Raw genomic sequence first — 25,788 nt, 5'->3', positions numbered from 1 at the left:
CCAGCTCCCCGCCTCTGCCTCCACCTCTTCCACGGCACCTGCGGTCCCTGGACGTGCCTGGCAGATGCAGGGCCACAGAGACAACCTGGTCTCCGGGCGAGGTACACACAGACATTCTGAGGGTGTGGGGACCAGGCAGGGTTCAGGCATCCACCATCCTACCAGGCCCTCCCATCTCCATGCCCCTGCCCCGACCCACCACGGAGTGGCGGGGTAGAGGTGGTGGGACGTGGGGAGGAGAGTCTTGGTCCCGGCCTGCCTCACCCAGACTGCCAGCAAGTGACAACCCCACCTCAGGATTCAGCATCCCCATTTCCCCCCTAGTTTGGGGAGGGGGGGTGGTGGCAGATGAGCTGATTCCCGGGGCCTCTCCCAGGCTGGCAGTTCCAGGATTCCAAGCCTGGCACGGGCTTCGATCCTTCCCCATGGCCAGCAATCCAACACAGGCAACAACCTATCCCATCGTGTCCCATCTGGACCGTAATCCTTCTCAGAGCTGGACACCCGGGGAACAGAGGTGGAGAGGTCAAGCCCAACTGGGGTCTGCTGGTTCCAGATGGGGTCCTGCCCCGTGAGTCCTCTCCCATACTGGTCAGTGCTGGTCACCCCACAGCTGCCTGCCCCATGTGTCTCATCTCTGCTCACGCTGCCTCTCCTACCAGCTGGGCCACATACATCTGCCACATCCAATAAAAGGTGAACCCCCAGCTTTCTGCGACCAAGAAGTGCCCCACCCTGCTCTGTCGAATCCCACACCACATCTCGATCTATGTCTCCTCAACGTGGACAGGGCCACATGCCCGGGCCCACCTAAGGCAGGAGCGAATTAGGACAAGAGAGTTATCCCCAAAGGAAGAAAGGCAAAATGATTTTTTGGTCAGTGAAACCACATCTTCAGAACCCCAAGAGAGCTCAGGGACTCCAGGAATCTCTGGGGAGGCAGGCTCTGCAGTCAGGCTGCCCAAGTTCAAACTCAACTCCATCACCTACAGGTGCCATTAATGTCGGGCACGTGCCCTAAACTCTCTGCACCTCGATTTTCTCATCTGTAAAACAGGACTGATATGTTCCTTCATCTCCCAGAATTGTGATAAAGAATAAATGAGCACAACACCTAACACACAATAAATACTTGGTAAATGTTACCTAATATTATTGTTAAACAAAGGCAAGAGAGCTCGATGCGGAGTTAATCTTTTATGTTCGTCGTTGAGAGATGGGTAACTGGGTATATGCCTCTATGCATGACTGTACTATTTCTCTAACAAATAAATGAAAGGTTCCTGGACTAGAAGGTGTGAGACTTGGTTTCTATGACCACCTCCGCCCCTAACAAGCTGCATGACTTCTCTCTGGAACTCAGTATCCTCATCTGCAAAAAGATCAAGGCTGGACTTGACATTCTCCACAGGACTCCATGGCCAGGCTCTTGTCGCGAGGCTGGGGTGTGAGGAGGCCAGGCTTTCTGAGCGGGCACTGCTGGCCCAGGGCAGGGCGGGGGGGGCAGGACGGAGAGTCAAGCAGAGCACACTGGCCATGGGGAGTGAATTCCGCAGAGAGGAAGGGAAAAGTGATGGAAGGCCTAAAAATACCCCCGGTCACGAAGTCCTCCACAACCAGTGAAACTCCGGGAACAGCGGAAGCCAGACGGAGCATAACGGATCATTGAGGGGCTGCTGGAGAGGCCAGGGGCCCAGAATAGCCAAAGAAGGAAAGATAAATAGGGAAGTTCTTTAACTGTGCGGCTGACCACAGGCAGGCGATGGGGAGCCGGAAGAGAAGGGAGCTATTGAGGGAGAAGGAGCCCGGGGCCAGGCAGGGGCAGGGTGGGGCTTGGGGAGGAGGCATAGGACCCTGAATTCCTCCTGCCGAGGACCCTCGGGCAGGTGCCTGGCCAACCTGAGGCTCAGATTCTCCAGAAAACGGAAGGGTAGCCTCAGCCCTGCAGGCCTTTCACGTGGTGTAAGAATCCAAAGAGAGGGTGGATGCGAAAGTGCCTTAGAAGAAATGCTGTTAGGACCCAATGGCAACTAAGACCCTGCCTCCTCAAACTACTCTGTTTTGGATTTTTAAGGGAGGTGGCGGGGGGTGGTTCATGTTTGTTTATTTATTTATTTTAATATATTTATTTATTTATTTATCTTTGGCTGTGTTGGGTCCTCATCCCCGCGCGAGGGCTCTCTCCAGCTGCGGCGAGCGGGGGCCACTCTTCATCGCGGTGCACGGGCCTCTCATTATCGCGGCCTCCCCTGTTGCGGAGCACAGGCTCCAGACGCGCAGGCTCAGTAGTTGTGGCTCATGGGCCCAGCTGCTCCGTGGCATGTGGGATCCTCCTAGACCAGGGCTCGAACCCACATCCCCCGCACTGGCAGGCAGACTCTCAACCACTGCGCCACCAGGGAAGCCCTATTTATTATTTTAAGAAACTTTTCATGGTGGTATACCAAGCACGCAGAACAGGGGTGGCCAAACGATGGCCTGCCCACTGTCTGTTTTGATAAGGAATCCATTTCCATACCGACTCTGGCTGTGTTCGTGCTCCATGGCAGAGCTGAGCAGCTGTGATGGAGACGACCTAGTCTGCAGAGTCTAAAATATTTTCTATCTGGTCCCCTATCAAAAAACATGCTGACCACTGATGGAGAAAAACGTACAAATCCTAAACATTCAGCTCGTTACATTTTTGAAAACCGAAAACACCTGTAACCAGTGCCCAACTCAAATCACAGAACCCAGAAACCCCTTCCCAAGGGTCACCACGACTCTGACTTCTTCCAGCGTGAATTAGTTTCCCGTTCTTGTACCTTCTATACCCAGATCTTAGGGGAAGCACTCTTTGTGCCGGGCTCCTTTGGCTAACGTTCTGTTTGCGGGTAACCCACGCTGCTGTGTGTAGCTGTCGGCCTTTCCCTCTCACTGCTGTACTGCAGTCCTTTGTGGGACACACCATGACTCACTTATCTGTTCAACTAGCGCTGGGCACTTGGGTGGCTTCCAGTTTGAAGCTGTTACGAATAGTGCTAAGAACACCCTAATTCACATCTTGGGGTGGAAGTGCGCACATAACGCACCTGGGAGGGGAACTGCTGGGTTCCGGAGCTCAGGTTTGTCGTGCTGGCTGGCTACCAGCCCTGTGGGTTTAGATCTGGAGGGAAGGCAAGCAGGGCCCGCAAGTAGCCAAGCAGAACAGTATCCCCAGATGCCCAGGCCCTGTACATGCCAAGTGCTGGGATACCGCACCCCAGGGTTCGTGCCCATGGGTGGATGAGTCTCCGAAGTAGCATTTCCCAAACATCAGCTACACAGCCCCCGACCCACGAGCAGGAGTCAAAAGAACAGAGGAAATGGTGTATACCCTGGACCCCTCTTGGGGATACATGTGCATATTTTGCCAGTGAAAAGTCTACAGCAAAGAAACATGTTCAACTTAGCAGAACTCAAGGTTTCCCCAGGTTATCTGGCCAGAGAACCCTTGATTGACAGAACGTCTGTTAACTTCCCCCAAGATGCCTAGGCCACGGAGCACACTTTGGGAAAGGCTGCTCTGAGGTGCTGCGTCCAAAGCCAAAGCCTGCATCACAGCAATAGGCCTCCCAGAAGCCGCCTGAGGTCGGGGTGATGGGTTGAGAGCATCATCCCTGGCCCTGGCTCTCCCTCCTCCTCCCACCCCTGGCCCTGGCTCTCCCTCCTCCCCCACCCCTGGCCCTGGCTCTCCCTCCTCCTCCCACCCCTGGCCCTCTCAGCCCGCACAGTCCAAGAGGAGGGGAAAATACTCACTGCCTTGGGAGGCTCCCTCCCCCGAGGTGGCTTCTGTGTCTGTGAGAGAGAGAGAAGAAGGAGGTGAGCAGAGGGGACCAATGGAAGGGCCAGCACCAAAAGAGAGAGAAGCTGGGCAGGCGGAGGCCAGGAGAAGCTGCTACCGCGTGCCCAGGGACGCTCTCCTCCCACTCAGGGTGCAGGCACAAAGCCTTCCCCATGTTCCCTGCTGTCTGTCGGGCCCTGAGCCGGTGCCCTTCCTCCCTGCCTGCCAGGGTCAGGCTCAGGGAGGGGCAGGCACCATCCCTCCTGTCCCCGTAGCTTCGGCATCCTCATCTTCAGAATGGAGACAGTGCCCCGCCTCACTCCCTGGGCTGTCATGAGCAGCACATGAGATGACACACGAGCACCTTCCCTGCGAGGACCGCTGACACTGAACAGCACTGAAGCACCTTGGGAGGAAGCGGGCCTGTGCGGGGCAGACAGGGGGCACTGGTGGCATATCCTGTTGCACCCCACCCCACTCCCATCCCTGGCTGCTCTCCCAAGTTAAGGAGGCCTCTCCTTTCCTCTTCGGGTCCCACTCCTACTGCAGGAAGAGCTCTGAGGGCCTCTGGGGTCACCCTGGAGGGGCCCAGGTGGAAAAACAGGCAGAGGATGGGGAGGTGCAGCCCCTCAGCTCTGCCCCAGGGACACGCCACTCACCTCGGTGTGCCCGTACGTGGGTCTGGAAACAGTTGTAATATTTGTACTTCTTGCCACAGATTCCACACTCGTAGGACCCTAGAAAACAGGAAAGGAAAGGACTGGTCAGCCAGCATCCAACGTGCGCAACCACGAGGCCCCAGGACCCCTGGTGATGCCTCCAGGTAATGCTAACTCTGTGCCAATGGGCTGTCGTGTCTCCCACAAGCAAAGAGGCAGCAAGGACCAGCAAAGACAGCACTGAGCTGGAGGCTAGGAGGCTGGGGTCTATTTCAGGTTTTTGTCTCTATTTTCTGAGTGACCTTGGGCGAGTCACTTCCCGCCTGTGGACCTCAGCTTCCAAATCTATAAGACAGAGAGGGTAACTTCTTAGGTAACTCACAGTTATTCCTTGAAAGGAAAAAGGAGATGAATGTAAAAGAATTTCAGGATAAGGAATAAATTGCATCCATGTAAGGAAATCATCACTTAGGTGCAATAGAATAATTTCTAGCTACTGCTCTCCCTGCCAGGATGGACAGAGGTTAAGAGGACAGGCTTTAAACCATATATCTGGGTTCTGCCACTTACCAGCAGCATGACCTTGGTAATTTCCTTAAACACACTAAGCCTCAGTCTGCTCATCTGTAAAATGGGGCTAAAAGTACTTACCTCATAGAGTTCGCCCCACGCCCCATCAGGAAGTGCCCAGCTCTACTACAGATGTGTCTGACAAGGAGAGGACCTCTCTTGTCTGTTGAGGTGCCATCTTGATCCCTCAGACGTGCAGAGATCAACATGGTATGAATGTCTGACTCCAGCCCTCTGCCAGGCCCTTCTCCCAGAGGCAGGTAGACTGAAATGGCTGAGTTCCCAGCAGGCATTTCAGATAAGTCAAAGGCAGGGCCCACCCATGCAGATCACAGGGCAAAGGCCCATGGCAGGAAGGCAAGCAGAGCCCATCAGACCCAGCCTGGCAGGGGTCCCAGGAGTTGGAGGCCCTGCCCATCCCTCACACAGGCCTGCCACCACCTGGGCCCAGGCCCCGTCCCTAACGAGCTGGGAGCTTGCACACACACAGAGTCCCTGACCCCACTCCTCCAGGCTAACAGTACCAGAATGGCTAGGGCCAGGGGCCTAGGAATCTGCCTTTTCCCAAAGCATCCACAGAGGATTGTGATGCCCAGCAACCAGGCGTGGGAACCACTGGTTTGAAGTCAGACAGCCCTGGGATGGAGTCTCAGCTCAACCATTTACTGGCCGGGCCTGTCTCCTTATCGGAAAATTGTGGATAACGTAAGAGCATCTATGTGAAGCCTGAACGAAGCATGAGTAGTACTCCTACCACGAGCGCGGACCGTCGGTGAGTGGGAGTATCGTCAACTCCCACTACCTGCGGTCTCTGACCTCGGGCCAGAGGCCCGGCTACTGGGTGTGAATTCCAAGTATCAGGTTAAGTCAGAAGAGCACTGGGCTCGGAGCCTGACCGTGAGCTCAGCGTTGCCACCCGCTAGCTGTTTGATCGCAGGAACATTCCTTTTCCGGTCCGAGCCTCAGCTTCCTCACCTGTAAAACAGGACTATGATACCTGCGTCTCATGACCAAGATCAGGATGAATGAGCTAGAACCTGTGAGTCAGCGGGCCCCCAGGTGGCAGTGCCACTTTGCTACTGTGGGTCACTCAAGGGAACGCTGTCATCCAAACCAGCATGGAATTTAGCAGCCTGTTATTCAGTGGTTTTATATGTGTTACCCTTGTCTTACTGGGAAAAATATAAACACACGGAGGGCAAAGATCAGAGTGTATATTTCCCTGTCTTTAGTCCCGTGACTGGCACACAGCGGGGGCTCAGTAAATTCACGGCATCCTGTTGTTCTACTCATCTGTCACCGAGTAATAAAGACCTGGACTCCCTCCCTATGCCTCCAACCCGCACTTCAACCGTTTCTGCTAATTCTCCTTCAACCGATCGGGAATTTATTGAGCATCTTCAACATGCCCGGCACCGAGGCCCCAACCATAAGCAAGACGCGATCGCTGCCCTCCGTCTGATGGGAAGCAGACAAGCCACCAGGCAAGAGGACGTGCAGAGTGGCTGTGCTACGACGGCCAAGTGCAGGACCTGGTGGGCACAGTGCGGGACCCTGACACGGCTGTAGCAAGAGGCCACAGTCAGGGGCCTTGAGCAGGAGAAGGGAAAGACGGGGGGAGGTGGAGGGGCAGGCAGCCCAGGGAAGGAAGGGGGAGTCTCTCCCCAAAGGACCGAGGCCACAGCCTGTGATGGGGAAGACTTGTTTAGACTTGACGCACTTCCGGATGAGGTCTCTAAGCCCCAGCTCTACCCCTCTCTGCCACAAGACCTGGGCCTCAGTTTCTCCAACTGCCCTCAATACCCAAGGTCTTTCCTCAAACCATACAGTAAGTGTAGGCTGATGGACAGAGCCTGCAGGCTGCGATGTCCCCGACTCACCCACCCAGTTGACACTGTTTATAAGCAGGCCAGTCCCACTGGCTTCTCCCTCAATCCAGAGACAGCCAAGGGTACATGCAGCCTTGCTCACAGGCCTCAACCCATTCAGAGAATCACAGGGGCACAGTTCGCCAGCCTTGGGCCCTCTCCTGGCCCCAGGGCAGAGCAGACCCCTTGCTTGGCACACTGAGTCATGCTCTACCATCCCTCCAGCAGCACGTCTTCCAGGGTCCTGGGCAGGCTCAGATTTGCTGACCGGTGGCAGTGATGCGGTGAAGAGGTGGCTCCCTGTGTCCCTGCAGAGGCTAGCAGGCCCTGTATACTCAGGGGTCTGCAGCTGACGGCTGCACTCAGCCACGCCCCCGCCCTCATGCTGGCCCCAACAGGTCCTCCTGCCCCTCAGCCATCATGTACCAGATGCATATCTCAACGCTTGGTCCCTGAATACGGGCTTCGCACAGATTCACCGTGAGGGCTGCCTTCCGGCGCTTTTCCATCTGAACTAGCAAGAAATCAGAAAGGGCCCTTAAAGATGGGGCCCAGCGAGGAGGGCTCTGAGTCTAGGGCTGGCCAGTCTCCTGACCTCTCAGTGCCTCAGTCTCCCCATCCACACACGAGAGGGTTGGACAAGATCACGCTGTCCACTTTTTCACTAAAGAGCTTGTGCTGGCTAAGGGGCGGCCACACTTCCCCAAGGGAGGCTGGGGTGTGGCAGAACAGCAGCCGCAGGCCCAGATTCCCCTGCAGTTTTGTGTTTCCTCTGTCCTGATTCATAACATGGATGTAACATAAAGTTACCCATCACGTGGTTATAACCTGACATTTCTCCCTGTAATCCTCCCAGCAAAATGACCCTCCAGGGAGGATGTACCCCACGTGTGCTGTGGCCTTGTGTCCCCCTGGCCCACGGCCACCGTGTACCCCAGGTTGGTGCAGTGGGCGCTGGAGGGCCCTCACGGACGGAGACTCTCCGCTCAGAAGGTCCCCCTCCCGGCTGCCTGACTCCCTGCCCCGTCCGCTTCTTCACTCCACCACCCCCCCCACCCGCTACCCTCCTGTCCTTTGTCTCCATCTCTCCCGGCCTACTAAGTGCAGGCGCTGCAACTCATTTCACTTGCGCCTCTCCAACGTCTCTGCACAGGCTGGCCTCTGACCCCACTGCACCCCACTGCACCCCACTGCACGGTGCGGAAGCAGCAACTTGCCCACTTCACACAGCCAGCTAGTGGGAGCGGGCTCTGGACTCGGGGGCTTCTCACGCATCGGCTCAGTTCATCTTCACAAATCCAGCACAGAAAGGCGATTATTATCCCCATTTTTCAGATGAGGGGGAACACATCGGGCCAGAGGTCACCTGATCTGTCCTGCTCCAGGGCCCATGGGTGTGACCACCACACAGTCAGCCCCCGAGAGGATGCCAAGAGAGGGCGCCTGCTAACGGCTACCAGTTACCGAGTACACCCAGGTCTCATTTCCATCCTCCATCTTCCCAGAAGTCCTCATGTGGTTGAGACAACTCAACGGCCACTTCAACCATGAACTTGAAAGTTCTAGGGGCCAGGTGGTCCAGGGCTGGGGCCACTCAGATAGTGGCTAGTGAGGAATTGGGCTCAAAGCTGGCCTTCAGGGATCCAGAGCCATCCTACTGCCACCATGCCAGGTTACCTCCGGATGCCAAGGAACCCCCTTCAGTCATGGGGCTCCCCCTAACACTGCAGGGCAGCAGAACCCCCTACCAGCTCTGGTACCGCCACAGGACCCCCAGAGCGCCCTATCAAGAGCCTTGGGAGCGACTGCCTGGGATGGCTGGCAGGACACGTCAGCACACAGGCACAAGCCTTTTCCTCTCCCCCATCCCGCTGTCACTAGTGACACAACAAGAATCCACAGGCACTGATGAAGAGCATCGGTCTAGCATTTTCTGTAACCACCTGGCAGAGAGCCTGGCTTAAGCTCCCTTCCCAAGAGCACTGGACAGACCAAGTGAGGCCAGGTGAGAGCAGGTGGGTGGAGTTCCCGAAGCCACTGGAGGGAGAAGTGGGAAGACGGAGGCAGAAGAGGAATGTGGGCAGCATGCCTGAACTCTATCACTGGCACCGAGCGAGCTCCAGATCAGCTCCACCACCTTTCAGGATACACAAAATGCAACAAGGCAGAAATCCAGAGCAGGTGAAGGAGAGAAGAAAAACACAAGGTGGGGGGACAGACAGATGGCTCCTTACAACAGGCAGTCCCGTATTTAGCTCAGAGTGTCGGGAGCCGCTGTTCATAGATCACGTGCTCAGGAGCACCCTGCCCCCTTGGTCCTAAGAAGCAGCAGAGCTGGCCCACGCATGGCCTGCTGGGGAACAGGGGGCCTGGAGAGGTAAGTCGTGGACAAGTAGGTTTCCTGAGGCTCCCTGGGGCTGGGACTCAGACCAAATGTCCTCGGGACCACGGTCTTCCAAGTACAGTACAAATCCCCTGGGGATGTACGAGCACAGGGAATTTTAAGAGAATCAATTCCCAATGCATTTCTTCCTAAAACCAATGGACCAGAGAACGTGGAGGGCAGGGAGGCCCCACTCAGCTGGTTCTCCTCACCTTCACCCTTCTCCACACAACAAACACAATGGTTCTTTCACCCATCCCTAATCCCACCGTGGTGCTGTCCAAGGGGGATGAACATCTCAGGGCTCCAGGCAAAGAGATACTGTGTTGGACTCAGAAAGTGGGTGGATCTAATGACTGGGAATAATTTCTTTTGTAAATTGGGTGATTTCTAATTCTTTGCATTCAACAAAATTGAAGAAGAATCTAATAGAGTTGTCAGCGAAGAGACCATTGAAAATAATATCTGACGATAGACCCCTGTGTGATTTTTGGCATACAACTTGGAAGGCGTTCAAAGAATTGAGTGACACTAATAAAACGAGACTGCATCCACCCCTGGCTCCTTATTTATGTGATCAAGCCTTCTAAGCACTTACACTTAAGAAAATGGAAAAAAAGGAATTAAATGAATGCTGAATCTTGTCTCGCTCAACAATAAGAAATATTAATTCACAGAAACATGAGCCAATTGAAGAAATAAAGCCTCATCCATTTCATTAAGAGGTGCATTTTCAATCAATAATTTTTTACTTTTATGTTTGCTATTTATCTAAATTTGTTTTTGACAAATTGTATGCTAATAGCAACTCCATCAGGGGAAAAAAAAAGTTTTAAAATGTACAGCTTTATGATTCCAACATATTTTTTAGAAATTTCTATTTCAATTTACGTACATCTTGTTGTGGGAGATGAGTGTGAAACAGTGATCAATAAAAGACTCTCAAGCATAAAAAATATATTACATTAGGATAAAATCCTGTGAGGGAAGTGGGCTGGAAATGTGAGTTCAAGGAGAAAAAGGAAAGATGTAAAATTTCTGACTGTGAAAGATGAACCTGTTCATATGTTTTTTAAATGGATGACGGTGGGGGGGCTTCCTTGGTGGCGCAGTGGTTGAGAGTCTGCGTGCCAATGCAGGGGACACGGGTTCGGGCCCTGGTCTGGGAGGATCCCACATGCCGCGGAGCAACTAGGCCCCTGAGCCACAACTACCGAGCCTGCGCGTCTGGAGCCTGTGCCCCGCAACAAGAGAGGCCGCAACAGTGAGAGGCCCGCGCACCACGATGAAGAGTGGCCCCCGCTTGCCGCAACTAGAGAAAGCCCTTGCATAGCAACGAAGACCCAACACAGCCAAAAATAAATAAATAAATAAATAAATAATTAAAAAAAAAAAGAAGCGGTGGGGTTTGGATTCCCTTGGATACACTTAAAAGAGTGGTTCACAGTTTTATTTCCAAAATGCCACATTAAAAAAAAAAAATACAACACATCAGAAAGTATATCCTTTGTAATTACTCAAAACTTTGAATGAAAACGTTAGACGCCAACTCAAAAATGTGAAAGAGAATATAGTTTCTCAAAATTCTTCTAGGAGACACTGAAGAAAAGAAGTTTGAAGCCATTGGCCTTTCAGCTTCCTATCATTCCAGAGGTAACCCCGGATGTGTCAACGTCCAAGGCTTTGGCTAATATCACTGGTATCTGTTTTGCATTTTTTGTCCCCCTCAAAACCACTTTCATACCTATTACTTCACTCTGACCTCAACAATCCTACTAGAAAAACAGGCAGACTTTATTACACCCACTGATCAATGAAGACAGTATGGCTCAGAGAGGTTAAGGGACCCGTCCTGAGCCCCACAGCGGGGCAGACCCCGGGGCTTTTGGCTTACAGACCAGGGGCCCTTTCCCATCTCCATGGGTTCCCTCCAATCAGGAACCCCATCCCACCCTGGACCACCAGATGGAGAGTCAGCAGCTGGGATAAGACGCACCTGAGAGAGAGGCCAGAACCCTCCTTTCTGAGTGGCTGCAGCAAACAGCTGAGTGTAGGTTCTGGCAGGCTCAGGCCCAAAGCCCTGCCAACACCGATTGAAACAGGAAACTATCAGCTGGCACTACGAAGCGGGACCTGGCACCTTCGCTGCCTGGGTTTATAAGAGACCGAAACCCATGTGGCTGTGTCTGAATGGCTGTCTGCTCTTCTGTTGCTCCTTCCAGAGCTGTGGCCAAGCCCCCGCCTCCTCTTTCCCTGCCCCTTCTCCCTGGGCAGCCCTGTGTGTGTGAAAACACCACCACCCCTGGTGCCCAAAGCTCGCTGCCTAGAAACATCCTCGCAGGATCCAGGCTCCCAGCTGACTGACTCTCCCTCCTGTACCTGGTCCAGTGACCCTCCTCTGCTTACCCATCTCCAGGACAGGAACTCACTCCCTCACAGGCCTGTATTCAGTTACCAAACACTTCCCATAATCACAGAGTCCTCCCTTTTATGAGCTGAAATCACCTCCTGGTGACTTTCCTGTATTGGCTGGGGCTACTCGGAATGTGTCTGCCCGGTCCCATCCCACCAAAATGCTCTAAGTTGTGAATACTTAGACTCCATCATCTCTTCTGCACCATTCCTCCAGGAAATGCTCCATGGGCTGGATGCTTTTTGGTGTAAACCCAGCTTGCCTTGTCTTCATCATCTAGGACAAGGCTGACGAGCAGGTTTCTACTTCAGATTTTTCAATTCTAGCTGACTGGCAGTGACTTCCTAGTATACTGTGTTGAGAAGGATTCTGAGGTACACTGTTGGGACAGTGTGCAGTGATCAGTTAGGGATGCCTTTCACTTCTCGTTTTATCCAACAAAGTTGTCACAGTCAGTATTGTCTCTGCTCTTCTTGCTAAAAAAGGAGAGAGATACCCTTTTCTCAGTCTCTCAAGACTGAGAGATACCCTTTTCAGCACAAAGAATTTCTGGGCAGCAGGAAAGTAGCAGCAACTACTGCAAGCTTGGCACCCAGCCTCCTGGGCACTGATGCCCCTCTCGACTCTACTAGTCTGAGAAGCTGCCAAATGCCATCCATGTGTCCAGACCCAAGCTCCTCCACGGGAAGTGCCTCAGATAATGTTTGTGTCACTAGGAACACTGTTTGTCTGATGGCTGGTAAAGGGCCAGTGAGGACTTTGGGGTGGGAACAGGCGGATGGAGCTCAGAGAAAAGGCAAGCAGGAGGTTCCCTCATGGCAAAGCACTGGGTGACCGAACAGGAACACTATTCTATTCAGCAACAGAGTCCGGCCACAGCCCTGCGCACCCCTGCCAAGTGCCCTGGGAACATGTTCACTGCACAGCGCCCAGCCACCAGGGCACAGAAGCACACTGTGGCACAAGCTCATTTAAAGGGATGGCTCTAACCAGCATTCTGTCCCGGCCAGATCCCTGGGAATGCTTTCCTTCCTTGTTTTACTTCCAGGAGCAGGTGGGAGGTGGGTGCTGTGAGGTGCAGTGGCAAATCTCTTCCATTTCCCAGGCCTTTGTTTGCCCCTCTATAAAACAAGGGGGTCTGAGTGCCACATCTATAGCATGTGGAGCTCCTCTGCCCACTTCCACATCCATGACAGACGTCAATAATCAATCATGCCACCCTTTAGAATCTTCAACACAGAACTCCTAATAGCCAGCAGCAATTGCTTGGACGTGGCCCACAAGATAATATCTACTTGCCTTTTTGAGATGAGATGAGTTCAAAATGTTCAATTCTAACATTGATTTTTTGTTTTAAAATTGCCTTTCTTTCCTGCTACTAAAAGGCCAAGCCAGATTCCTCTGAGTCTGACCCTTGGCAGAGGAAACTACACCCTCAAGGCGGAAGGTCTGCCTTGATGGATGTGAGACAAGCCATGATGACCAGCAGGGAGTGCCCTGGCCCTGCTTTGGTACCGGTTCCAAAATGGCGGCTCCACTTCTAACTGTGGTTTTTACACCTTTTCCACAAAAGTCTTCCAAAAGCAGGTTACTCAGAAATTTCATAACATCCTCAACGTCCCTGGATTCTAGGGGGGCAGTACTAGAAGAAGCTCAGGGGAGAAAACCGAGAACCAACTAGAAACCATGTCTTCTGAGACCTCACCCAGTGCCACCTTTCTTCTCTATCCTGCTTCTTCTCTACATCACACTGGCTTATTCCTCAGACCTGGGAAAATAGCAGAAACTATTACTACTCTTTCCTCTTGAAGAGGTACTTTATACTATCAATACTAGTATTACTGCTAATAACAGCGAATTATTTACTAAGTACAATGTTGAGTACTTTATACACATTATCCTATTGAATCCTCACCTAACCCCATGAATTTGCAATTGTGAGAACTGAGGCACAAAGAGGTCAAGCAGTTTGCCCAAGGTGCAACAGCCATTAAGTCAGGGAGCCTGGATCCACTCCCAGCCTGAGGAGCTGAGCTCATTCTCCTTGCACAACACTGTCCCCTTCGGTTCCCACACCTATGAGGTGGCCAGGACAGGGAGCATGTCTCCTTTAACAGAAGAGGACACTGAGGCACAGCAAGGCCAAGGAACCTATTGCTGAGTAGCAGCTGAGCTGGAAACCAGAGTCTGTGGCTGGCATGAGGCCCTGGGGCCTCTCACTGTGCAGGGAGCTGGCCCAGGGAGGACTCCCAGCATTTCCAGCGTATGGCCCCTCCAGGCTTTCCCCACTGAATCCTGACTGCTGGCCCCGCCTCAAGGTTCAGATTCAACTACCCTTCACTGGGCATCTCCCAGTGAAGGGCATAAATAACTCCTGGGTCCAGTGAGTCTTAAAGTGAGCAAGGGCAGGTCCTCTCCTCAGTTAACTAACACATCCATGAGTGGCTAACACAGTCCTAGGCCTTGGGGAGTGAACACTGGTGGAGGGAGGTCAGACGCAGGCCCCAGAAAAGACTCTTCTTTCATTCGACACTGGGCTAAGTCACTCATGCTCTTCAGCAAATACTTCTGGTTCATCCCCCCTTCTGTCACATGGGAGATGGCATTTCCCCACCTCCCTGAGGTTGGGCGGGGCCACCTGACTAACCTGGCCAATGACTGTGAAGGGAATTAACACATCTCACTTGTGGATTGCAGCTGGCACATGAGTCCCTCCAGAGCTGTCTTTCCCTCTGTCACTTGGCTGGCAGCATTCCAGACAATGGCTGCTTTAAGCCTGGGTCCAGAACAGAGCAGAGCCCCCAGCTGGCCCACAATGGACATGTAGTGGGACTAAGAAATAAATGAACCTTTGTGGTTCTGAGCTACCAAGATCTCATTACTTTTTAGGGTCTTTTGTTACTGTGGCATAACCTAGCCCCATTCTGACAGCTATAGCACCAATGACAACACTGCTTCCTAGAAACTAGTACCTTGCTAGGAATTGTGTGGTGGGAGTAAGGAGCACAGACACAGATCAGACAGGTCCTGGAGCTCTAATCTCCAGGAGCTGCCCATCTTGTGGCAGAGGCAGGTGCTGACAGGGCCCCTCTAATCTCAAGTAGATAATGGGAAGTGCCCCCTGAGGGGCAGGGCAGAAACAGACCACTTCTGACCAGAAGAAATCAAGGAAGGCTTCTGGGAGGAGGGGGCACTGGAGCTACTCTTGTAAACTGGGTTGGATTTCGGCAAAGGCATTCCAGGGAGAGAGAACAGCAGGAGCAAAGGGTAGGAGATGCTGCAGAAGAGCAGACTGTGCTGGAATGAAAGGACCGGGAAGAAAGAAAGAAGAAAGGGGGCTATGGGGCTCAGGTTATGGAGGACCTTGATGCTATGGCCTTGACCTTAGATACAGTGGGGAGTGACATGGTCAGTGTTTCATTTTTGTCAAGGCCCTTGGCAGCCAGAGTAGATGGCAGGTGAGGGCAGAAAGACACAGAGGCATGGCTGTTAGCAGGACACCACAGTGACCCAGGTGGAGTGATGGTGGCCACAACCAGCCCAGGAACAGCTGGGAAAGGGAACTTGAGGCTGATCCCCAGCGGTTGGGAAGAAAAGGCAAGAGGTCTCAAGTCTAAACTTGGGGAAACAGACAGAGGGTAGCCTCCCCTGCCTGCCACACATGGGATGGGAGCCTGGAAGTCAGGAGGAGGTGGGCAGAGCTGCCCCAGGAGGGACAGGTAGAGGGGAGTGAGGTGGCCTCCTAAGCACAGGAATGCAGAGGAGGGCACAGATGGAAACGGAGACCTGGGAACAGACTAGGCAAGGTCTCCGTGCCAGGCTGAGGCACGTGGACTGTATTTTACAGACCGGGGTTGCAAACTGGCCGCCCATGGAATGACTCTGACCCACAGATATGTTTTGTTTGGCAGATTTAAAAAGTCAAATTAGTCACCAACGTTTAAAGCCAAAAGAATTTACATTAAAATTCTCATTTCTGGCATGTGTTCTGTCCAGAGATCTGGCCACGCTGAGCCCGTCTCCCCACCTAGTTGCCGTACGTGAGGCGTGGGCTCTCCAGCTGGACCCAGGCCCTACCACCTACCACCTGCCTGTCTGGCTCATCTCCACGATGCTAAATAAACGTATCTTTCGGGCTTTGTGGGCATTTGCGTTTGCAAACTGGCAGGAGTGCAGGCAGCCCCGAAGGGGTATCCCCTGGCTCACGCTGTAATGTAGCGGGGAGAGATGGTTTCTAAGAAGCTCGTTTCTACTGAGCTCCTCTGAGCCTGGCCCAGACCAGAAGAGGCGGGAGAAGGTGCCAGACTGCCACCCATCTGATCCTGACTGGACAACTGGTCTGAGAAGGACCCACACTGAAAGCTGCCCCCGGAGGCCCCCGGGGAAGCCCAGGAGGAAGAAATGCAGACGGGCATTTAGGACACCGAGTGATACAGGCTGTGCTGGACCCATCTGGGGCGTGGGAGCCCCATGGTGTGAGAGATTCGCCGGGCCTGCAGAAAGTTCCAGGCATTTGACTTGAGCAAAGTCTTAAAAGGACAGGTAGGGTTTTGCCACGTCAGGTGGGAAGACAAGAGCTCCAGAGCAGAGCTGAGCAGGCAAAGGCAAGTGTCAGGAGCTGAGGCCCTTCCCTGAGGGCAGCCACAGAAGGCTCTCTAAGCCGGGGAGGGACAGGGATCCCAGGCCTCCCTCCCTAGCACTCCGGCTCCACGTTCCCACCCTGGCCCCAGCCCGACCCTGCGGACGGGCGCTCACCCAGGGTCTGCTGGTTGCGGACACCGCCAATCACCACGCAGATCTCGGCAGGCACGTCGCCGGTCCCATCCTTGCTCACCCCCTTCTTCTCCTCCTTGGCCTCGCCCTGCCAGATCACCTCCTGGATGTAATCATCGGGCAGCTCCGTCTTGACCTTCACCTCTGTCATCGTTCCCTGCTCGGCGCTCAGCGAGGCCTCGGCCGGCACAGGCTCTGGCCCCTCCACCTTGGTGCTCTTCTGGCTGCGCTTCAAGCGCTCCCTGGGAAAGAAGATAGTCTGCTCAGTGTGGACCCCAGACTCGCCCCAGACCTACCTGGGAGCGCCCCAGCCAAGGGGGTTGCAAAATTTTTAGCTATAGACCCACCTCTCACGTGACCCTCACCTTAAAGCACAGGTCCCCACCGCTGCCCCTGAGGGTCCTCCAGGGAACCCTGGGGCTCCAAGGAACACAGTTTGAAAATCACTGGACTAGGATGGCTCAAACTGCACCCATTTTGCAGATGGAAAAGCTGGGGTCTAAATGTGACCAGTAACTCTTGCAACTGGAGTTACAAGAGACCTGCAAGAAAAGCTCTGGCTGGTTGAAATCAGTTCTTCTCAAGCTTCAGCGTGACCATAAATCAGCTGAGAATCTTGGTAAAATGCAGATTTGGTCCAGCAGGTCTGGGGCTTGGCCTGAGATTCTGCATTTCTAACAAGCGCCCAGTGGAGGCAGGTGCTGCTAGTCCTCAATGGCACTTTGAGCAGCAGGGGTTTCAGTGGCTTGATGTATGCAGAGTGCGTGGTGCCCTTCCCTTTGCTCCTTGGCGGAAGGGCTGCAGAGCTCACCCTGCTTTACAGTAGGGAACATACAGGCCAAAAGGCTCACTGAGGGAGAGGCCACGGAGCCAACGCTTGGCCCCCCACAATCTGGCCTCTAGGTGGCTCTTCAAATAGGAGAAAACATCCTTAAGTTAACATGCTCAATATCGAGGGTGGGCCCTGAGGCCTAGAGCAGGGCTGCGACCTGCCCAGGGCCACACACAAGATTGGTGGCAGGCCGAGGCACAAAGCCAGGTCCCGGCCATCCACTCTTGAACTGTCCTCCTTTCAGTGAGACTCTCTGTGTTATAAGGGCCCCCTCATCCTTCTGGCAGTGGTGGGGAAGCTGAGGCATGCACAAGCTGGGGAATCAGGTCATGTTCCAGGCCTGGCGATGCCGCCCTGGCCATGTCCAGCCCTCTCCAGTGCTCCAGAGAAGCAGCTGGACCGTGAACTTCAAGGCCCAGGCTCAGGCATGCTCAGGCAAGGCCGGCTAGCATACCAACTGGAGCTTAGCGGAGGTGCCCGGGCTGGGAGGCAGGACCCGGGATCTCATCCTGGATGAGCAGTGGGCTTGCTCTGTGACTCTGGACAAGACCCTTCCCCTCTCTGGGCTTCCAGCTCCATCTACCACAAGAACATGGGTTTTATCATGTCCAGTGTCCCGCCCAGCTCTCAACTTTCTCCCAGGTTGGGGAACTGAGCAGAGAGAGAGAAGGAAGGCTCCAGCTGATGACGAGGGGGCAGAGAAAGACCACTGGGGTGGTCCTATGAGCTGCACTGTGTCTCCCCACCCCCGCTTCACCTGGTGAAGTCCTAATCCCCAACGTGACTGTATCTGGAGATAGGGCCTTCAGGACGTAATTAAGATTAAATACGATCAGAACAGTAGGGCCCTTATCTGATAGGACTGTGGCCTTAGAAGAAGGAGAGAGATCTCTTTCCCGCTATTTCTCTACCATGTGAGGACACAGAGAGAAGGCCGTCTGCAAACCACGAAGAGGGAGTAGAGGCTGCCTGATGGCCTGGCGGGAAGGAGATGCGAGGAACTGAGATGGAAAGAGCACTGGGTTGTGAACCTGGATCATCCCAGAGCCAAATCTCAGAACTGGCACTCTCTCAGGTTGTGGGTTCCTGCAAAAGGGACTTCACCCCCGAGCCTCAGTCTTCACACCCATAAGATGGGGATAAACACGGCACCTACCCCACAGCACTGTGATGCAGACACAAGGCAATGTCTGCAAGGGACCTAGAACGGTGGCCCCAGTGGAGATGTTCTGGGGTACCTATCGTCTATATGGGGGGCAGGGGAAAGAAGTGTGCAGGGAACGAGAGGACGCAGGGGAAGAGTCTTACACGCACAGATTTCAGTGCAGGGGCTGGGGAAGTAAATCAGTGGGGTTTAAAGCGCAGCACTCTCATGCCAGCTTGGAACCCTGAGTGGGCCCTGATCCTCTCTGAGCCTGTTTCCGCACCAGTGAGGCAGGGAGCCCCACACTAACTCAAAGGGCCTCGTGAGGACTGACTGCAAAAATGTACAACCAGGACACTGTCTAGAGTGACTCCTAGAGTGGAGAGGCTAGTGCTGAGGGAAACTGGTGATCGAAGTTGCTGAGATCCCTATTCCCTAGCTGAGACCACATGGGTGCTACAACTGGCCAGTCCTGCCCACCCTGAGGCACGCTGAGCACAGAGGGAGAACTCAGGGACCCTGTCCGACCCTCCATGCCAGCCTGGCAAGAACACAGCCCACGGGCCCTAGGGGCTGCTGGACAGGCAGGCAGCTGTGGACTCTCCCTGGCTTGGCCCTGGCTGGTCCCGACCCCGGCTGCACAAGGGGCTAAGCCCCAAGTTCAGGGCAGATGGGCTTCCCAGGGCCCGCAGAGAGGCCCACCAGAGGGGAGATGTCCCACCTGTCAGTGTTCCCCACAGCGGACGTCACAGGATGGGAAGGACACAGAACAGCTCCCTGCCCAGAACGCCCTCCCCCCGGGGCCTGTGAGCGCTTGACCATCCTGTCTTAACAGACCTAGTGTCCCTTCCTGCCCTCAAGGGCCTCATTAGCATCTGCCATCCTGGTGGGAGGGAGGAGGTGTTGGGAGTCTGACAGGTTGGATGTCCACAAACCCCGCAACCTCCGGCCAGAGATTCCCCTCTCCGAGTCTCAGTTTCCTTGTCTGCTAAAGTCTCAGTTTCCTTGTCTGTGATCCTTGCCAGCGCGGGGCAGAAGGTGAGCCAGAAAGCTGTACAGAGTGGATCTCCTTGGATGGCAGCTGCCATTATGATGACACTGGTCCATGATGACATCCCTGCCTCTGGGAAGCCTTCCCTGCTTGCTCGAGATGGCGTTAGAGCCCGTCTCTGAATGCCCCGTCTGCCTTGCACAGGTGACTCTCACACAGGTGACTCTTACACCCTCTTGCCCACAAGCACAACGGCACACAACCATCCACTCTCTTACAGGTGACACCCCTGAGCCCTCGCTGCACTGAGGAACACAGGGGACTTCTCTTCCCCCAGCTTCACACTTTAGATTTACAAGCCCAAATGTTGCTTTTCTCGGATGCTTTACATTTAATTAGGCATCCTAATAACAATGGAATTGCAGAAGTACTTATATCACTGTGAATTAGTGGTGCAGCTCCTTCTAACGTCTTTAAAAAAATATTTTTTCATGTATCATTTTTTAAAATAGAGCTCATTATTTTAATTATATCCATTTAAATGTACAGTGGAGCCCATGGATATTCTCAGCACGAATCATTAGGTATATTAGTGAAAAAGCACTTGGAATCTATCTACATGCTGACACTTCATAATCTATTCTATTTGTGTCACTGTAAAATAGATTTATATATAGATAACTACAAAATAGTTGCTCAAGATATGCTATGAATTTTATATTTAACCCGAGTCACGCTTCAACATAAAATCCAATGTCAGGCACTAAAAGGATATTTCTCAGTAAGTACATGATGTCTGTGGTCACTGGTTACTGCTCATCCCAGAATGCCAGGAGAGAAGCCAGACCAAGTGGGTCCCTGCCCAAGGAATTCCCTAACAGCCCTGGCCTTTCACTAAGGCAGTGGTTCTCAAAGTGTTTTCCTTAAAGGCCTAGGGGTTCCAGAGCAAAGGCCTAGAAGTACCCATGAGGCCTGAATAACAGGGTGGTGGTGACTAGACCTCCAAGAACCCCTACTTTCTCCGTCTTTGATACCTACAGCTTTGCTTTTTGTGGGTGGTAAATGGCGGCTCCCCTGAAAGACAGGCCTACGACCTAATCCCCAGAACCTGTGAATGCAAACTCATTTGAAAAAAGGCTCTTTGTAGATGTAAATCATTTAAGGATCTTGAGATGAGATGATTCTAGATTATCTGGGTGGGCCCTATATGCAATGACAAGTGTCCTCGTAAGAGACATGTGGGAGATTTGCAGACAGAAGAGGGGACAATACAGAGAAGAGGAGGCAGCATGACCACAGATTAGGAGCCATGCGGCTCTATAAGCCAAGGAATGCTGCAGCCACCCAAAGCTGAAGAGGCAAAGAGCAGATCTCCCCAGAGCCTCCAGACGGCGTGTGACCCTGGCCCAAGACCTTGATTTCAGACTTCTGGCCTCCAGAACTGTGAGATCAAATTTCTTTTGCTTTAAGCTACCTAGTTTGTGGTAATTTGTTACACCAGCCACAGGAAACTAATACACTAGGCGTGACTAAATTGGAAGAAATACCTCCAAAGCAGTTAACTTTGCAAACCACTGACCCCCACCACCCCCAAAGTTTTCTTTTGCTTCGTTCTTACTCATCCCCGGGACTGAATCTGATATGGCCAGTCCAATGTGCCCGCAGAGCCTGCCTGGGGAAGTTTCAGAAACAAATATCTTCCTCTGGGTCTTACCAGATGGTTCGGTGCTTATACTCACCCTGTCACATCTGGCACTCACAAGCAGCCTGTGGACAGACGGGGAACCAGAACAGAGGACAGGGCCCGTGTCTGTTCCGTCCCCATCCACATCCAGCCCTAGCCTGGGCCCTGCTGCATGGTATGAACTCAATCAACACAGTGAATGAATGGCATGCCCAAGGGCACAAGACTTCCAGCCATGAGTTTGTCTGAACAACTCTTATCCTGGGGCCGTTCCTGTTGAGCCCTGCAGCCCAAGACAACGCAACCAGTGGATTGGGGGCTCAAAGACAAATTCCATTTCTGGCCATGTTGAAGGAAGAGTCCCAGTGATGCCCAGTGCCCAGGAGTCAGACAACGTTCTCTCTGAGTACAGTTTCTACATCATCCCACCGAAAACGCTAATGCTTCAAGTTCTACCAAGTCACAGTAGTAATGAGAAGTCCTCAGCACACTGGACTTCGGTCCCACCCCTGCTTGACTCGGTTTTCCCATCTGACAACAAGTGAGCTAGAGTTTGAGATGTCAAAGGCTCTGGTGGAGGCCAGACCTCTACCCCGAAAGTGTGCATGTCTCCTCGCATAGGACGGGGAGCAGGGCATCTGTCTGTGCTCCGAGAGTCAGCCTGAGGGCCACTCCACCTCCTCCAAAGGCCACTGCTTCTTTACTCTAGTACTTTAGCCACCTGAAACAATGTTAAGGTGGGGGGGAAATCTCTAATCACAGTGTGTAAGCAATGACTTGGTTAACTCCCTCTAGAATAAAACCTCATTAAAAGACTCCAAGCATTACGAATGAGGGTTAACTGCCCTCAAGGTGAGCTTAAATACACTCTTCATGAATGCATGGATACATGGGGTGTTAAATGAATTAACACACATCCAGCCATGATTTCAGGGGCCGTGTTTACCCTGCTGCAGAGGCTGACCACTGCCCTAGGCCTCCAGCTCTACCCAGCTGCCCACCTACCGATGACCTGAGTACAAATGATTATTATTCGTAGATGTTGGCAGGCTTCTCCTTGGCAATGCTTTCCAGGTCCAATGAGGTTTGTGCCTCCCCCATTCCACCAGAGCTGTTCTTTCCAAGGCCTCCTGGGACCTCCATTCTCCTAGATCCAACAGTCCCTTCTGGGTCCTCACTGAGTTCGTCCTCTATCAGCAGCCTCTAACGAGCTCCCCTCTCTCCTCCTCCAACTCTTTCCTCACTAAGCTCTGGGCCTGCCCGGTGGGCCTCCCACCTTCCAGCCACTCCCCCATCTTCTGCTGATTCCTCTTCACCAACCCAACCCTTATATGTCAACCTGCCCCAAGGATCAGTTCTAGAGCCTCTTCTATTTTTATCCATACTCACTTCCTACATGATCTCACCTAGATTCATGCTTTTAAATATTAACTATGTGATGATAAATCCCAAATCATATCTCCAACCTGGACCTCCCCCCCGAGCTCCAGACCCGCATGACAACTACCCGCTGGACACTTCCGCCTGGACGCCTAACACGCACCCATATTTACAGGTCCAGACTGAGCCGCGGCTACGCCCCTTCCCCCAAGTCAAGAAAACAATTCTTCTGACTCCAATCCCAGTGCTCTTCCCGCTAAACCCCGCAGCCTGAGACACTGTCACGAGATAACGGCAGTCTTCTCCACTTCGGTTAGTATAATTCCACCCCTCCAGCTCCTCAGACCCAGACTCCGGGAATCATCCTTGTCTCTTCCCTCTCACTCTCTACGAAGCAATGTACCAGCAAATCCTATCAACCCCAGCTTCAAAATATGTCCAGAACCTGACCACTCCTTACCACCCCACGGCCACCACTCTCGTCCAAGCCGCCTTCCCCTCTCTCCTGTCTTGCTGTAGTATTCTCACAGCCCGTCTCCCTGGTCCTACCCTGGCCCAACGCCCCAGAACTGACGTTCGACACGGCAGCCAGAGCCATCCTATTCAGCTAGGCCAGCTCGTGTCTCTCCTCGGCTCAACACTCATTTAGGGGTCCGTGTCTCACTCGGCGCAGGTGCCAGAGTTCTCGCCCCGACCCTCGGGGCTCTCTGACACGCCCCACGCGCCCGCGGACCGCATCTGCTCACACCGCCCCTCTCGCTCCCCCCTCACTGGCCACACCAGCCTGCTCGCTGCCCCCTGAGCACGAGGGCAAGCTCCTGCCTCAGGCCTGAAGCGCTCTGCCCTCCTCCCCAGACGTCCCCACAGCGAGTTCTCCACTCCTCCAGGTCTCTACTCAAACATCCCAGTGCCGGCAGAGAGATCCGTGGCGGCCTGATCCAAAGCGCCAGCCGTCTCAGCTGCACCCCAGCTTCAGCACTCCACACCCCCTCCCGGCTCCACGACTTCTGCTCAGCGTTTACCCTCCATTCATGAAACATGCTTGTTACTTCCCGTCCTCTTCACTGTCTCCCCAAGCAGAATGACAGCTACAGGAGGACGGGGGCTTTGTCTCCTCGGTTCACTGTCACATGCCAGCACCTACGGCAGCGCCTGGCACGGGGGAGGTCATCAATAAGCACCTGTTCACTGAAGGAGCCAAGAACGAGCCCTGCAAAGGTCAATGCCATTGTGGCCTTCGAGGCGTCTCCCTCTACCTACCCCCCCCAAAAGAACTGTCGATGGTTGAACTGCTTCAGCTGATACCCAGGACTGAAGGCAGCAATGTCCCACCCATCTGGCCCTCGGTACAACACGGGCTGAGGACGTTTCACCGGAGCCAACGTTCTGAATAAGTGAAGTTTATTCCTGAAGTGGCACAGTCTTCTCTCCATCCTTTCCAATGGGAATTTTCTTAAATGTAACGCACTCTTCCTACCTTCTAAATTGCCAAAATACAGCAGCCTTGGTAATGCTCTAACACCAACTCTTCTTTTCCTCCAGGTTTACTGAGATACTAGTGACATATAACATGTAAGTTCAAGGCAGACAAGGTGATGATCTGATATTACATAATGACCTCAACTCTTGAAGATGCAGGGTCACCATTATATCTTCCATTGGCAGACTCGGGCCCTCAGGCGGGCATGGGGCGCTGACACCCTGTCTCAGGGTGACAACTGCCAGGGAGTCTGCAGCCTCCACCAGTGGCTCTGGGAATGCCCCCTCTGCTTCTAACAGGTCCCTGATCTGAATCTGCCTGCCAGTTCCATGCGGTTCTGGGAGACCTTCAGAGGTAAGGGCTCTACCCCACTGCTTTGTGTATCCCTGCGCCTAGCCCCTGGCTGATGTCAGCTAACGTCTGCTGAACGATACAAACAGAAAACGGCAGGTGCAAAAATGCCAGCATGCAGGGTGGAAGAGATGCCGGTGGCAATGATGCGAATAACGGGGCGAGTGAGGACAGGGCAGCTGTGACATACCAAGTGGCAAGGACGGGCCAGCCACAGTGCTGCTTCAGGCCATATGCATGCACTGTCTCCCTGCTCTTCACAATGCCTTACACAGCAGGTAGTTTTGCTCTACAGATAAGAAAACTGAGGACTGGAGAAACAGTGACTTGCTCATGGTCACACGGCTTTCTAGTGACAGAAGCAGGATTCAACCAGGTCTGCCTGACTCCAACCCCCGGGCTTTTTTAATCATTTGGATGATTTCTGTTTCTTCTCAAGAGAAGAGAAAATAATAAAAACACTTGTTGAATGGATGAACAAATAAATGACTAAATGACAGGAAGCTCCAAGGGGTGGGGAACGTGTGTATTCCCTTGTCTCCTACAGTATCCTTAGTATCTTGACCGAACAGGCACATGCTAGATGCTGAAAACAGGAACATGGAAATGCAAGAAAACAAAGGAATGGAGGGCTCCATCTCTGCCACCGAGAAAGGTGTTTGGGCTCTGTGCTCAGTGCTGACCTTCAACTCTCCTTGATGTGCCCTACAAGGGCTGCTGTGCTCACACCGGTCCTTTGGATGTAAAGAGTCCTGTTTTTAGCCACAAGGACAGAAAACATAATGGGGACAAAGGTCGCAGCTTTACCACTAGCCTGGAAGGGCCAAAAGAGAGAAACTACAGCAAAACCCCAGTTTCCACAAACCCCAGTAACAAGGCAGCTGTATTTACGATTCCACCCATGATTCAAATCTTCACGCCAACACCCATGCCTTAATAACCCTCAGAATGATCTACTTCTGGCATGTACCACTGATATATTTTAATAAATAGTCAAGTAGAAAAGATTACATTAATAGATTAAAACTAATAACCTATTAAACAACTCTTAACAGTCTAGAAATTCAAAAATAACCTACAATGCATAAATATATCATTAGTTTGAGTTAATTCTTAGGCACCTAATTTTCTTCAATGTATGGTGTCAGTCAGCCACAACGCTGGGTAATACTGCAGCTCAGAAAGACAGCATGAAGACTTAAATATTAAGAGTTAATTCCCTGGTTAATTTAAACCTAAAATAGAGAAAAGCAGGAGTCTGGAGCAATGCTGTCAAGTCACAAACTCTGACATGTAGCAGGTAGGGCCCTCTGGGGAAAGCTGGGAGCTTCTTTCAAGGGTGCCATGGCACATGGAAGGTTGGCCCAGGTCAGCAGAATTACTGTTAATAGCATCTAAAACAGATGCACTGCCTTCGTTTTCCAATGGGTCTGGCCTTGGTACAATACTTATCAGCTA

General features: G+C 52.9%; 1 protein-coding gene across 13 annotated transcripts in view; it reads right to left on the bottom strand.

Moving 5' to 3' along the window:
* The window catches only part of ZNF618 (zinc finger protein 618), a 181,218-nt gene that overhangs the window by 51,663 nt on the left and 103,767 nt on the right, over nucleotides 1-25,788 (bottom strand). For all 13 annotated transcript variants that reach the window (XM_036856268.1, XM_036856271.1, XM_036856269.1 and 10 more), the window contains exons 3-5: nucleotides 16,451-16,710; nucleotides 4,462-4,539; nucleotides 3,778-3,816 (exon numbers count right to left, since the gene is read on the bottom strand). In XM_036856268.1, coding sequence (XP_036712163.1) covers nucleotides 3,778-3,816; nucleotides 4,462-4,539; nucleotides 16,451-16,710 — 377 coding nt within the window. The remainder of the gene's footprint in view (nucleotides 1-3,777; nucleotides 3,817-4,461; nucleotides 4,540-16,450; nucleotides 16,711-25,788) is intronic.

The sequence above is a fragment of the Balaenoptera musculus genome, chromosome 6, assembly GCF_009873245.2.
Source record: "Balaenoptera musculus isolate JJ_BM4_2016_0621 chromosome 6, mBalMus1.pri.v3, whole genome shotgun sequence".
NCBI lineage: Eukaryota > Metazoa > Chordata > Mammalia > Artiodactyla > Balaenopteridae > Balaenoptera > Balaenoptera musculus.
Note: the sequence above shows the minus strand (reverse complement) of the source record. Positions and strands in the feature narration are given on the sequence as shown.